This window comes from Canis lupus, chromosome 8 (genome assembly GCF_011100685.1).
Source record: "Canis lupus familiaris isolate Mischka breed German Shepherd chromosome 8, alternate assembly UU_Cfam_GSD_1.0, whole genome shotgun sequence".
In the NCBI taxonomy this organism is placed as follows: Eukaryota; Metazoa; Chordata; class Mammalia; order Carnivora; family Canidae; genus Canis; species Canis lupus.
In genome coordinates this window covers 44,030,546-44,045,861 of record NC_049229.1, presented here as the reverse complement: position 1 = coordinate 44,045,861, position 15,316 = coordinate 44,030,546, and the positions used below count along the sequence as shown (strand labels likewise).

Below are 15,316 nucleotides of genomic sequence, written 5' to 3'. Positions count from 1 at the left end.
TTATTACCCAGGCAGTGATAGGTGCTAGGACGGATGTAGGAAGCAGCAGCATGTAATGAAAAAAGAAGTTGGGGATTTTTTTTCCAGACAGAAGTGATGCTTGGGTAGAGCTTCAAACATTAGCGAGAAGAATAATTATTGTTGTTGTGGAGATATTTTTGTTTCCATCTTAGGTCTTTTTTAAAAAATCAAACAAAAAGAAAATCTTTTCACCACCTCGAAGATTTCAGCTAACTGTCCCCCGCCGTGATAAATTAAGAAGAGACCTTAAAATAGAGACTCCAATTTTAACTATCTTCCCTCCTTAAAGCTCAGGGTGGTAGCGAGGTAAGAGCAGGGTGGTTTGGGAGCATTTAGGAGGAAGCACTGTGAATCAGATGAGGTGAACCAAGTTTTGAAGGATGAGGCATCATCAGCCATAAAGACAGATGACGGCATCCGTTCCAGGCAGTTTAGCAATGCTGCGGGGAGACTGAGAGCAGAGAGTGGTTCATTTGTGCAGATCTAGGTTCAAGTCCTGCTCTCGTTTTACTAGCAGGATGATCTTGACTATGTCACCTAAGGTCTTAAGTCTTCTATTTTTCACTCAGTTACATACTTAATATATTGCTATCTACTTTAGAGTTTAGGGGGTGGGGATAAAATACAATGATTGCAATGATTGTAATACTGCTGTAATTTATGCATCACACTGCATCATAGATTTGTGATTATTTATGTTGTTATTGACGCTGCTGTTGTTCCAGGAGGAGACATGAAACGTGAAGCCGTTGAGTAGCAGGTAGGACAGAGCACCATCACTTATTCGACTTGCAGAGAGCACAGAATATGGAAGCAACAGGGTTAACTGCATGCACACCAGGGCAGCATGGCAATATCCCAGGAATGGGATTGTATATTTGTGCAGCAAAGTGTGCATGGGAAGAGTGGCTGAAGATCAGGACCAGACCAAGAAGTTTAGTTTCTTGGGCTAAACTGAGGCAATTAGATTTATCCCAGAAGCTTAATATTAATCTACTGCTGTAACAAAATACCACAAGCAGGTGGCTTAAACAACAGAAATTTCTTTTCTCCCAGTTCTATAAGCTAGACATTCACAGTCAAGGTGCCATCAGGCTTGGCTTCTGGTTTGGCCTCTCCTCTTGGCTGCTAAATGGCCAGTTTCTCACTGTATCTAAGTGGCCTTTTCTCTCTGCACAGAGACATTCTCTGGTGTCTCCTCCTCTTCTTATAAGGACACCAGTCCTTTCTGATCTCATTTACCCTTAATGATCTCCTTTAAGGGACCATCTCCAAATACCGTCACAGTGGAAGTTAGGGCTTGAAAACACAATTCAGTGTCTGCCCCCCACCTACCCCCCAAGTCCCGAGGGACTCCAGGAGAGTACTGTGATCCCATTTGCCTTTCACTTAGCTCAGTCCTAGCCGTCCGCATCGTGGGCAGTTGAGGTGGGGAGTGGGTAGAGACCAGAGGCCATTCACAGCTCTGGACTCCTGCAAGAAGCAGATGGGATGGTGGTGGTATGGGCAGAGGGGAGGGCACAGAGAATTGGAGGGGGGCACCTACAGGACGTGGTGACTGACAGGAGAGACAGGGAAGGAAGGATGGTGAGGAGAGGAGGCAGGGAGGGCTCTGGGGTTCCAAGCTTGGGGAAGGCCTGGCAAGGACCTATAAGAGGCAGGTAGGGATGATGCGCCCAGTTTTAGGCATATCAGAGTTTTCAGGTCTGTGGGGCACCCAGGGGGAAGCGTCCAGGAGCCTGGACTCTACAGACCGGGCTGGGGTCTGAGACGGGGATAATCCCAGTAGCAGATTTCAGGTGCAGTCCCCATTCTCCTGAGCATCTGTTCTGGATGGGAAATAGCCCACACGCTGCCCTGCAAACCTAGTCACAAATGTGAAAACCTCAAACCCCAACAGCCTAGCAGAGACATCAGCCTATTTCTAGTTTGTTTTTCCAGTTTGAGGTGTCTCCTTCCTCCCACCCTTCTTCCCCCAGCCCCACCACGCCTCCCACCCACCCCATGCTTCTCCCAGGGGGTCAGCCCATCAGCCACACCACTAATTCCTTCCTGACTTTCTTCTCCCTCCCCCTGCACACTCTTTCTTGGTCTGCATCTTATCCTCCCCTCTCCTCACCCCCAAGCATGCACATCTCAGCTCTTCATTTTCTTCTGCCTTTCCTACTGATCGGCCCCATCATGTGGCTCCTCTCCAAGGGGGCCTTCTCACACCTGCCCTACTTGCTGACACCATGTTTGGTACAACTCCCTGTTGGGCACTGGCATTCAGGCTGTGTGGACCCCTCCCTCTCCACGTGTGCCTCCCTCTTCCCTGAAACACAGGAGCCGTGGATGCAAGACCAGCTTACCTGCTTGCAGTAGAGCACAGAGTCTGGCCAGAAAGGATCCAGGTCTGTGAAGCGAAGGGAACTGCCCAAAGCCAAAGGTGGTGGCTTGGTAGCTAAACAAGATAAGCTGATCTTCTGACTCTCAGTCCAGGACTTGTCCTGAGACACCTGGGAATTGATACCACAGGTGTGTAAGGCCACACAGACCCCTACTCTTTCACCTGAGCTGGGCTCTTGCTGCTGCCCAGGGCCACTCCTCACCGTCTCCTGCCGATGCCCCACCAGCCTCCCTGAAGATGATGCTGCAAAGCTTCCCTGCCCTCCTGCATCGAGCCTAGGGTCCTGCTCTGCTCTCTGGCTGTGAACCATCCTTGTCCCCACCAGGTCCCTTCCATGCCCAGTCAAGTGTTTTGAAGGGCCTGTGTTCAGGGAGGTCAGTTCGAACATCCTGGAATCAGCTCACCTCAGCCCAGGGTAGTTCTGGATCTCAAGAAAACAGAGTTTCTGTCTTTAAGAGGGAGGAGGTAGGCATGTGGGAAAGAATTGCTAAGCACTGAGCAGTGGGAAGATGGGAAAAATGAAAGGACTGGGGCTTCCACTTGTAGTTACAGGTCACATATCTAAAAGGACTCTCCTTGAGGAGATCCAATTGCTTCCATTGTGCCCGTGTTGCAGGGGGTTACTTGTGGGAATTTAGACCATGTTTTTATACAGCACAGAGGGCTATGTGAAGAATGAAGATGGGTGGGTCCCAGGGGTCCTGCCTGGCCCTGGGGTAGATGCCCCAAGGACAGACCTATCTGGGCCAGCAGGCCCATTAGAATTCTCAGATGGTAGGAACCCCTGGGGGTCCCTGGTCCTGGGACTGGAGCTACTAGGGGATTCCCTCTGGGATCAACTTCCCTTACATCTATCATTAAACCCACCGTAACAGTACTTGGAGGGGGGATATTTCTATTTCCCAAAAATTAGTGATAAAGGCCCAAAACTAAGAAAAAATATGCTAAGTGGGGCACCTGGGCAGCTCAATGGTTGAATGTCTGCCTTTGGCTCAGGTCATGATCCCCATATTTGGGGATCGAGTCCCACATCGGGGTCCCCACGGGGAGCCTGCTTCTCCCTCTGCCTATGTCTCTGCCTCTCTGTGAGATTATTTATAATAAATAAATAAAATCTTTTTTAAAATGCTAAGTATCCTGTATCCCAAAGAGCAACAGTTGGAGCCTGACACCCTCCCTGAGGAGAGCACAATACTTGAAGCAACTCTGCAACTAGCCACCCTTCCCCATCCCAATCCATAAAAGAAGGCTGCAGGAAGAGAGAGGAGAGTGAGAACCAGGAATCATTGTACTGCTTCCTCTCCTTGTCCTTGAAGCTGAAGAAGCAGGGAGACTCAGGGAGAATCACTCCTGGAGATTTAGGCCGGCTGCAGGCCTGATACCTCATTTTGCAATTGGACAATGCAGCAGCCTTGCTGACCAGCCTCCTCAACCTACTGCAGCAAGGCAGGGGAGAGGCAGAGACAAGACAGGAGGCACCAAGGGTCAGTCTGCTCCGGCGCAATGATGTGTGTTTCCCATGGATGAAGGGACACCCCAGAAGCGAGCCAGGCATGAGTCATATCACAGATACAAAACCACAGGCAGGCGCCTTAGAACAAAGTAGACATGGGGTACCCTGGTGTGGGGAAGTGTGAAAGAGGTCAAGCTAGAGCTGAATTTCCCACAGAAAGTCCCTGTGCAGTGGGGATGCTCACTCTAGGACCCGACTCGAGCCCCCCACAAGAGCCAGTACTGGGGCACCTACTACACAGTGGGCAATGTGAGAGGCTGCCACCAAGAACAGAGGAACACAGCTGTGGTCTGCTAAGAAGCCCGCATGGTTTTCCTCTCCCTCCTCCACTACCCCATCATTCGGAAGAGCTGAGTCATGACAAGGCAGAGGAGGAGTTGTCTCAGAGCCTGACCGAACCCCCTCCTCTCCTGCCAGCAGTCAGGGTGCCCGCTCAAGATGGTGCCAGGACAGGGGGGAAGAAGGATCTAAATCAAGCTGGAGAAGGAGGTTTTGTAATAGGCGGAACTGAGCTTACAATTAAGGGAAGTCGCTGGGAAGCTGTCATAAGGGATCTCAAGGTACATGGAAGGAAGGTGCAGTAGAGCACAGCAGAAAATAGTGACCACAAAGGACACATTCCACGTTTGTCCCCAGGGCCCTGAGATTCCTCACCTGGGGCTCTCTACCCTCTCTGAGTCAAGCACTGGGGAGCCTCCGTCACCAGAGATGTAGCTTCCAGGGGTGGGGTGCGTGATGGGGCGCTGAGACTCACAGGAGGGAGGGCACAGTCACACTGTACCATAAATGTGGTCTATCAGGAACAAGGGGCACAAAATGCGCCCCGTAAACTGTGAAAAGCAAGTCCTTTTGTTCTTGCACAACGTACAGATTGCCAATTTGTAATCAGTGTAGAAAAGAAAACACAAAGATAATCTACGTTGTGATAGTCGCCAGAGTTGTTCACTAAATATTTCTAATTCTACTCTGGGCATTTACCAGCTAGCTGCCTTTGAGTTAGGTGGGAACCGTGTGATTTGCTTTAGTCAATGAAATGTGGGCCATGCGACATGTCACTTCCAGATGGAAGTTTTAGGAACCGGAGTGCAATTTACCATGTGTCCCTCACCTCCCCGCCCCCCCCCCCTTTTTTTAAATGATTTTATTTATTTATCCATGAGAGACACACAGAGAGAGGCAGAGACACAGGCAGAGGGAGAAGCAGGCTCCATGCAGAGAGCGGATGTGGGGCTCGATCCTAGGTCTCCAGGGTCACGCCCTGGGGGCAGACTCAACCGCTGAGCCACCCAGGCGTCCCTCACCTCCCCTTTCTTGCCTCCAGTTGTGGGTCCTGCGTGAGGACAACAAAGACGAGCGCCCCCTGCTGGCCGACGACGGCTAAGTCGCAGGAATGAGACCGCCTTTGTGGTCCAAGCGGTTGAGGGGCGCCGAGCCCCTTACTGCAGCCGCTCCGGGTCTCTCCGGATGCTTGGGAGGAGTACGCTAGCCCTGGGCCCATCACCCAGTGAAGAGGCCGCATCCTGAATGGTCAGGGTTGTCCTGGTCGGCTGTGCCCCAAACAGGATCGTGGACCATTAGCAACAGTCAGAGCTGGGCTGGGAAGACCCCGGGCAAAGGAACCCTGACAGGGCGCCCCTTGCCTGAGGCCGCACTGGTGACTGTTGGCCGGGGGTGACCTGGAAGAGTAGAAGGAACTGGCCAGAGCACTCACCGAGATTTGCTAAGAAATAACAAGAGAAACCCGTGTCACGCACTTAGCAACCCGTTCGGGGGGCAGGCATGTAACCAAGGTCATGACCTTTCTCCACATCAATTCATGGAAGTCACGCAAAAGGGAGTAGTGATTCCAGGCTATAGGGATGAGGGCTCGATTTGGTGGCACTGCATGAAAAAGGCAAAAGTGTCCCTTGTCCCCACCTGCACAATGGAACAGAAGCCAAGTGCCACAGAGCAGAAGATGGGGGTGTTGAGAAGGTCTGAGACCACACTCGTGCCCTCGTGGGCCATTCAGAAACTTGGGAGTAAATGGCCAGGGGACCAGCCTGGCTCTGTCTGGGTTTTCTCCTACAGGGCGTGGTGCGGCCAGCTTCCCATCCCCCACCCCGGGGTCCTCTAGAGAACCAGGGGTGCTTAGCAGCCTGCGGGCCTCTCCTCTGATGGCAGCACAAGCCCAGCGCTACCCCTCTCTCCTCACCCCTGCTGAAAATGCCCTCGCTCCTTCCCTCCCCCCGGAGGCTAGGCACGGCTCGGGAGGCTCCTGGTGAAGGAAAAAACAGGCTGGATCTGATCTGTCTTTTCCTTGACTGCTACCGGGAACGGTCCTCCTGGCCTTGGACAAGGCAGAGGCAGGCTGAACGGGGCTGCAGGCTGGCCCTGCACTCAAGTGTGAGCTCACACCTGGCCTCTCGCATGCCAGGCTGGGTCTCTCTACTGGAGGCCGGCTCTGCCTCATGGCTCCCGATGACACCCCACATGGGCCAGTGCCTCCCTTATGTCTCTCCTCCCAGTCCCTGAAGCCTGGGATAGGCCTCTGCAAACCAGTGGGCTTTTAATGAAACTCTAAACTGCTCTGAGAAAAATGTACTCAGAGCTGAATGCAACCACCTGGGGGCTGAGCCGGCCAGGAGGGAAGAGGCTGTTGTTCTGGCCCCTGGAGAAAGGCAGTCGGGAGAGGACAGAAAAGCTGGGGGTGGGGGGGTGGGGAGAGCCACCAGCAAGTCACTGAATTCCCAAGTCTGAATCCTGTGAAACGGTGAGAGAGACATGTCTCATTGGACTGTGGTCATAAATACCACAAGGCCTGTAGCTACAGTGAGCATGGAGCCTGGAGACAAGGTGTCCGCACTAAACCTGCGTGACAGACATTCAGGGGCTACACACTTGCCAGAAACACTTAGCTAGAGAAAGGGTTAGGGGAGAATTTTCCAGAGAAATTATGTTCTGTTCACCGGCAAAGGACAGAGGGGCAGAGTGTGGCAAAGGAAATCTGGACGAGATTGTCAGAGGGTGGTGAGGAAGCCACCTCCAGGGTCGTTTGTGCCTGAGGACAGGGGGGAAAGGGAGAGATGCTAGGAACACCAGGGAACATCTAGAGCCTCACATCAGCTGCTGCCAATGCCCCCGAAGCCCCCCAGCAATATGAGCCAGGCCGGGAGCCTCAACCTGACCCCCACGGATAGCATGAACCCCTTTGGGGGTCTGCACTCTGTCTAAGCTGCTTCCTACCTGGGGTCTTGAGATGGGGACTATGGCGGATGTGCCCAGCCCCACCAGCCTGAAGCCATGGAGTGGGCTTCCCCCCCAGTCCTGCCTGCAACATTGCCACCTTCCAGTGATGCTCTGGGGGGTGGGGTGGGGTGGGGCAGCTGTCTGGGGAGGCAAGAGGGAGAACTGCAGAGATGCACAAACATGTTAGGTGAGGGCCAAAGGGGTCAATGTCCTCACAGCAAAGTGCTGTGACACCTCGTGGCCACCTCCAGGTTCCCTTCTAGTCTGACAACTCGCACTTCCTAGAATCCGAGTGGCGGGCACCTGGACCAGGGAAAATAAACTTTTCAGAAAAAGAAACCTTTCCATCAGAGGGAGCCACCCAAAGAAAGAGGCAACAGCTACCAAGGTTCACCCATTTTTATTTTTTATAAAACAAGCTACAAAGATCTCCCTCCCTCCTCACAAAGGAAAGCCACACAGCACAGCCTAGACGTGTGTGAGAGCGAAGACGCCAGGGTTGGGGAAGGAGGGGGCTTCTGAATTTCCACAGGGAGCCACCCTCTCTGTGTTTTCATGCTTCCTCCGGGCCAGGGAAAGGGGCCCAGGCCTCCTGGAGGTCCATCTAGCTCTAGCACGCTGCCGTGCCAGCAGGTCCCGGCCAACAAAGGGAGGGGGGCTCCCTTTCCTCCTTACCATGTTGGCCTGGGGCCTCCAGTCACCCCTGAGACAACCTCTAGGACTTGTTCCACAATAGCAAGAACCTTCTCTGGCCTGAGGCCCCACCGGAGCGTGTCCTGAAAAGGCCTCTAGTGGGCCACTGCTTATGGCGCCAATGCCTTCCAGACCCAAAATGGGGGACAGTCTGCTGAGGTGGGCGCACTTAGGGGAATGCTGGGTGGGACACCCGATGAGGCCAGATTTCCAAGAGCAATCCCATAGGGGCACCAGCCCCGGGCTACCTGCCCTCCTTCAATGCTGCCACAGCGGCTCAAGGGAAGAGACACTGTCCCTCGTTGCTCTCTGCGTGAGGGCTGTCTGAAGGGGCACAGCCACCACCCAGGCAGAGGAAGCCGGGGCAGCCTACAGGGGAATCCCAATAACATGTCTGTGGAAGGCTAGGCCTGGATTTCCTCCCAGCTGGGCTATTGGCCCTACACTTCCGGGGTCGGGGCAAGGGGGCCGGTGGCAGAAGTAGGAGGCCCAGGATCGGTTTTGGTCTGGAATTGGCCTTGAGCCTGGAAGCCCTTAGGGGTATTTGAGGGAATAGAAGGAACCTCGATATTAGGTTAAAAACCAATGAAACCATTGAGTTACCAATGAGATGACCAGCCCAACTCCTCCCTCAGGCTTGTGATAACCTCGAGGACAGGACGGCAAGGGGGGTACAGAGTGGAGAAGACCCCGTCTGACCCGGTGTAGAGAGGGCCAGCCTCAGGAAGCCTCACCTGTGCGTCCGCGGGGAGCTGGCCCTGCTCTCAGCAGAGGGGCCTTTGTCCTCGTCCCTCCACTGCTTAAACGTCCAACATCTACATAGAAGGCCCCACTGCATGTCTTTCTCTCCTTTGCCTCCCTTCTCGTGCTTTACAGAGTAGATGCTAAACATGGGTGAAAAGGTTTCAAACGATGTAATGCAAATCCTCCGAGGACCAGTGGGGTTACGAGGATGCTGGCGTCCCCATGGACGGATTGTGGGCCGCCTGAGGGTCTGGAGAGCAGGAACACATGGGCACGGGAGAATTGGTGCCGGTGCTGGCTACCGCCCTCCCTCTGGGGGCAGCTCCCATCTGTCCCCCAACCCAACCTCCTTCGAGAAGGCCAACTGCCCAGTGATTTGCCAGCTCTGACAGCTAAAGCAAGGGGCAGTACCCCCCTCCCACCAGAAAAGAACCGATGGAGTCGACAATATAATCTGCGGGCTCCAGTCTTTACGCACACACACAGGGTCAGTCTCCAAATGGAATCCAGGTGGGCTATGGGCACAGTCTGGGTTCTAGAAAGCTGGGCTATGTGTCCAGAGCCCCCGCCACAAGAGCAGGGAGAGGGAGGGGAATAAACAAACAGCAATGCCAACGCCTGTACAAAAGAACTATACAATTTACATATATATTTATGTACAGTATATAAATCTCTTTCTTCTCAGTCCCCGAAACAAACACCCTCCCCCCAAACCCGCCCCCCAAAAACCCCTCAAAGTTGTCAGTAGCAGATCCAAAAACTTACAATAAGAGAGAGAATAAACAGTCTTTTTCCCTTTCCTTTTCCCACTGTGGTATTAGATACTGGTGTTTAAAAATGCAACCAGAAAGAAAACACGCAAATGAGAGTTATCAAAAGTGCAAACACGGTGGGCACCACTCATGTTACATGGGATGTGGCCGGGCCTGGGGAGCTGGTGAAGGTTGGGCATCGGGCAGTCCGTCCTGCCTCCCTGGTCTCTCCACCTGCCCTGTGGTTTTCCACTCCTTAGACGAGGCGTCCTACTGAAGGGGAAGCAGAAGCAAGAAGTTAGAGGTGGGTTCGTGAGAAACCCAACTATACACACCAGTTTCATCAGAAGGTCAGCCTGTTAGATATGGGCTGGGTGGGATGCAAGGACCCTCAACGTGCAGATAAGCCCGAGTTTTACTGGCCCATCCTTGGCCACGGGGCATACCACAATGGCCCCTGAAACAAGTTTGGCATTCCAGAGACTAAGGCTTTGGCGAGGAAGCACAGCTGGGGGTGTGCAGTCTGTATAAACCATGTACCCCCAGATGCTAGCCTTTCAGCCTGGGAGGGCCAGGGGTGACTTTATACGTGGAGATGGCAGGACCCTTGTAGCACGAACTGATCTTTCTCTTGTGTCCTCAGCAAACAAACATGGAAAATGGGAGCCTGAGTAACTTGGCCAATGCCTCCACTCTTGCTGTACTACCAGGACTGCATCTAGGGGGCCCACGGAGGAGACCCCGGAAAGAAAGCAACTTACTGAATGGGTTTGGGCCTGCCTGTTTGTCCTGGGGGAAGCTGCCAAGACTACCACCTGCAACAAACAGGAACATATGATACTCAAGTGGCCTTGCCCCGGAGAACTGGTGGAGCTTCCTCTGTACCTGGCTGCCTGTCTCCTCCAACCTCTGGAATGAATGGACTCAGGAAGAGCCAAGGGTTGTGTGTACTCCCTGTTCTGTGGCTGTTGGTGGCCCTGTTCTGCCTGGGTGAAGCCACCACTGGCCAGCACCTTTAAACATAGGCTAGGCCTTCAGTAGGAGGCCTCTCTGAAATCCCCTCAGTTATTAGCTACAAAGGGCGTTGGTGCTGATGGACGTCTGCATAACCTTCTTGGGTCCTGGCTTTCCAAGTCAAAGAACATTAGGGGTGGAGGTAATCTTAGCGACCGTCTGGTCCAGCCCCTTCATCTAACAAATCTGCAAACTGAGGCTTGGAGCAATTGAGTGAGTTAACTAAGGTCCAAGTCTCACCCTGCTAATACCCGCTCTGCCCCATAGGGTGTTGACAGGTCCCGGAGACATAGGGTGTTGACAGGTCTTCTGCAGGGCCCAGGGCTCCTGGCGGAGGAGAGGTGGGTACATGAAGGGCTGGGCCACTCTGTGTGATCGCGGGAGGCCACGTGACTCTGTGCGTGGACCTTACCCCCGCTGGGTCAGTCTACAGAATGGGAATTGGGGCCACTGCGGTGCTGCCTCTGCTCTGCCTCTCACAGGACTGCTTGAAGACTGACTCAATCCATGAAGTGGAGACAGGGCTCTGAAGAGTAGGAGGTGCTCCGGGAACCCACGCCCACCCCTGGTCATGCGAACCCACAGCTCAACTGCCCCGTCTCCCAGTTACGCTAACATTCCTAAGGCCTGAGAACGAGCGACAGAACCCAGGGTGGGTGAGGCATGGGGTAGATATTGGTATGTCCGATTGTACAGATGAGGAAACAAGCCCGGAAAGAGAGTGATGGGCCCCGGGGCCGGCAGGCGGGCAGGGACCATCCCACCTGGCCCCGCATCCCATCATCACCTGCCCGTCCAGCAGCGCCTGCGGTCAGCGGTGAGCAGAAAGGTTCCCACACGGAGACAGGCGCCCAAGCGTGCTGCCCACCGCGCACTGGGAGAGGAAATGCACCCCGGGCAGGATCCGCCCCGGCTTGTGGAGGCTCGCGCTGATCCTTCACCCAAATCCCGTCATTCACCCCCGGGGCACCGTTACATGATAGTTGTAAGATGACCACATTGTCCCCGGGTTATGATGGTGGAACTGAGACCTGGAGACGGCACAGCTCTTCTGAGTTCAGACCCGGCTACGTCCTCCCAGGGCTGTGCTCTGAAGGGGGTCCAATGCGGGGGAGGAAAAGCCTGATCCCAGGGCGGGCAGCAGCCTCGGGCAATGCCAAGGGAGGGTTGGGATTTTTCACAAATGGAGGAAACAGTCTCCAGCCTGCTTGCCTCATGGGACGGTGACAATCATCCTGATGCAGATGCTTTATAAACTGGGAAGGACCAGCTAAGAAGGCCTGGCCCTCGGAACGTCTGACCCTTCCGTGCTGTGCAGACAGCTCAGCTCCCCAGTCAGCAGTTTTAGTAACAACACTTGTGTTCACGAAGCATTTCCAGAAAACGCGGTCCCTCAGATCCAACGCGAGGACACTCGTCCCTAAACTGCATGTGCTCCCCCAGCCCCCTGGGGCCCCCCATCTGGCATGCAAGCCCCTCTCAGCCCACCAGGGGGCACCGCATGACACCAGATGACCAACGCATGGGCTCATTCCTCACATGCCTTCTACCCAAGTGGCTTTTCTTCAGCTCCCCGGGAGCAGAGGGACCCAGAGAATCTGCCTTCAGCCGGTGGGTGTGTTCCTCTACTACTACCAATTCCTTTTGTGCATTCACCACAAGCCAGGTTACTGGGCTAAGCTCCTCACGTGCACCATCTTGTTAAATCTTCACACCAGGTCTATGAGACAGACACTTTCATCTCCATTTTGCAGACAAGGAAACTGAGGCTCAGAGAGCTTAGATGACTTGCCAAAGTTACAGGGCTAGTGAGTGGCAGAGCTGGGATTAAAAGCCAGGTATGTTTGACTTCAGAGCTTCTGTTCTTACCCAGGCCCCCAGCCCTGCCTCCCCTATGCCTCTCACTAATCGTCCTTTCTCCTGCAGGTGCTGCCTGCTTGGAAACTATGGGTCTCCCCGTGTGTTTCCTCTCGGCTACCTGCCCTGGCAGCCTCTACTCCTGCTCACGCCACCCCCACTGGGTCTGCTCCCCCACTTCTCCAGACTCACCACTGGTCTTGTCTCCCTTGGCCTTCCACCGAGACTGGCAAGCAAGATTGGCCTGCTCACCCAAGGGACCATCTTCAAACACTCTAGAGTCCTTCTCGTGGAGGAGACAGCATGCTCGCCTGGACATCCTGAGGCTGGGTGCAAGTGCCAGCTTGCTACCTCACGTGTGACCTCTGATCTCGACCAGAGTGCTATTCCTCTCTTGGCTCATCTAGACACCTCGACTGCAAAATGGGCTGAGGGCACGTGCACACACAGATGTGCTCACACACACACGCAGATATGCACAGAGAGACACATGTAGAGACACGTGCACATGCATACAAGTGCACAGACCATGCACTCAAGACACATGCCTGCATACACAGACATGCCCCAGGGGGACATGCACAGACGTGCCTATGCACAAACACGTGGGGAGACACGCACACCTGACGCAGGTACCCCAGCCATACTTTCAACCAGGCAGTGCATTCCAACGTCAGCAAGGGTCCCAGAAGCTCTTAGGCCTCTCCTGTCCCACTGCTGGGTCTCAGGAGAGAGGTGAGGGTGCTGGGCCATACCCCGAAGCACTTTAGAGGCCTCCCTGGGCAAAGCCGTGGAGGTAACTAGAAACTAACCCTTGTCCTCAGCGAGGTCTTCCAGGGTCAGCAGACACCCGGTGCCTGGCAAAGCTGTGGAGAAAGGCTGGGAAGGCCCTTTCTGCTCTGTGGACAAGAGGTCACCACACTCAGCCTCTCCTTGGCATCTGTGTGCTCTGTAGACTAGGGGACTGAGGGTAGAGCCGTTACAGATCCCTGTGAGTCCTTCCCTCCTCCATCCTTAACATGCTCCTGGGTGAGCCCAGGGTCTACACTAGCACTGGGTGCCCTCTTTCCAGTACTGGTCCTCTGCCTGTGCTCTGAGAAATGAGTGTAAGTGTGTAAAGTGTGATGTCGACACAGGGGGCAGCCCCTCACCCATGCGTTCACTCGGCTGACAAGGATGTGATGGTGCCATGCATGGCCCTGGGGCGGGGGGGCAGGGGGTGGCGCTGGAAGACTGCACTACACATGGTATGTGCTGCTGGTCAAGGCAATAATCTTAACAGTGATGCTGAACTTCTATCAGGTTCCTTCACTGTGTCGGGCACTGGCTAAATGTTTTCACTCCCTGTCCCACTGAATCAGCACGACAGTCCTATGAGGTAGATACCATGGTTATTCCCCTTGTACAGATGAAGACACTGAGAGCCAGAATGGCTGGGTAGTTTGTATATAGTAAAGGAGCTAGTCTGTGGCAGAGACGGGGTTTGAGTCATGACATTGCGCTGCATCCTGGGGACTCAGAGTACTGTGGGAACATGGAGAGGCATCCTCAATCAGACAGGAGTGCCCAGAGCGATGAGCTCACTCACCCAGGGTCACAGGCCCCAGAGCCAAAGCCGGAACCAGCTATGGAGGGGGTGGATCCCAAGACAGGGTACCTAGTGGTAATTCATCCACTTCCTGTCTACCCTTTGGGCTCACGGTGTCAGCTGAGGATTAGCACCAGGAAAAGCCCTTAGGTTTTCTCCCTGGGCAATGTCAGCCTTCTCATAGCTTCCACTTCATATAAATGGGTATCTCCTGCATGAAAGAACCACCCATCCTTCAGGTGCATCCAACTTGACGTGTCCAAACCATGGTGTTCCCCATCCCCCTATGCCTTTCTTCCATGTTGCCCAACTCAGCAAAGAGACTTACCCCCCAGTTGCCCAGACCAACCTCCATCCCTATAGCCACTTGGTTGCCAGAACGGCAGGTCTCCCTATCTCAAATCCACCCACTTCTCCTCACCCCCACTGTGCTCTCCTAACTCGAGCCTCTGTCATCTCAGGCCACAGCCTCCTGAGGGAACCCTGCCTGGCATGTCTGTGACCCCATTTCCCATCCTGCAGCCTGAATGATTTCTTTAAAGCAAAACCAATCCCATCATTTCTCTGCCTGAACCCCTGGGACGGCCCTCCGCTGCCCTTACGAAGTTGAGACTGTCCCCTTGTCTCCTGTCTGCCTCCTCCCCCCAGCACCTGCCACCATCAAATATGGATTCCAGTCACACTAAGGCCTCTCAGTTCCTCAACAACTGTCCCCTCACCTCAACACCTTCACTCTTCAGTCGCCACTGCTTACAACACTCCTCCCTCCACTGAACCCTTGGGCCAACCAACTCCTACCCATTCCTCAGGTATTGGCTTAGACTAGGGGTTGGCAAACTTATCTGTAAAGGACTAGGTAGTAGATATTTTAGGCCTTGTGGGCCATGTATCATCTCTCATTTGCTCTTCTTTTTTGAAAATTACATCCCTTTTAAAAATATAAAAACCATACTTAGCTCACAAGTCATACAAAAATAGGCCATGGACTAGATTGGGCCTTGGGCCTTAGGTTGGTTTAGATATCACTTCCTTCACAAAGTTTTCCAAGGCTGTGTGCCCCTGAGCTAATTTAGGTGCCCCTACATATGTTCTTACAATACTCCGTACTTGTTCTATCACGACAGAGATAATTAGGTTTTTGCCAGAATCCATGTTTTCCTCTTTCCAGGCTCCCAGCCTTCCTTATGGTGGGGGTGTGGTGGAACTAGTGGCAGTTCCAGCCAGTGAGATAGGAGAGGTGATGTGTGTCACTTCGGGACTGGCCCATTAAACTCCCCGACGTGCACTGCTCCGTGCTTGACTCCAGCTGGCCAACTAGGAATGGAAATGACCCCCAGGGTGACCTTGAAGCCACATAATAACGATGGTGGAATCATTCTCGGCCAAGATCTCAGAGTGACTGCACAGAGCAATGTCCCTCCTATTCGTCCCCCTACACACACATACACACACACACACACACACACACACACACACACACACACGACCTGGAATCATGCTGAACTATTTACATGGGC

General features: G+C 53.7%; 1 protein-coding gene across 4 annotated transcripts in view; it reads right to left on the bottom strand.

The window, feature by feature from the left end:
- Positions 1-7,532: 7,532 nt before the first annotated feature.
- SMOC1 (SPARC related modular calcium binding 1) overlaps positions 7,533-15,316 on the bottom strand; it is a 154,603-nt gene continuing 146,819 nt past the window's right edge. For 2 of the 4 annotated variants that reach the window (XM_038545079.1, XM_038545080.1), the window contains exons 12-13: positions 10,102-10,155; positions 7,533-9,613 (exon numbers count right to left, since the gene is read on the bottom strand). In XM_038545079.1, coding sequence (XP_038401007.1) covers positions 9,597-9,613; positions 10,102-10,155 — 71 coding nt within the window. In that variant the 3' untranslated portion in view covers positions 7,533-9,596. The remainder of the gene's footprint in view (positions 9,614-10,101; positions 10,156-15,316) is intronic. The other 2 variants (XM_038545081.1, XM_038545082.1) reach the window with 2 other exon arrangements.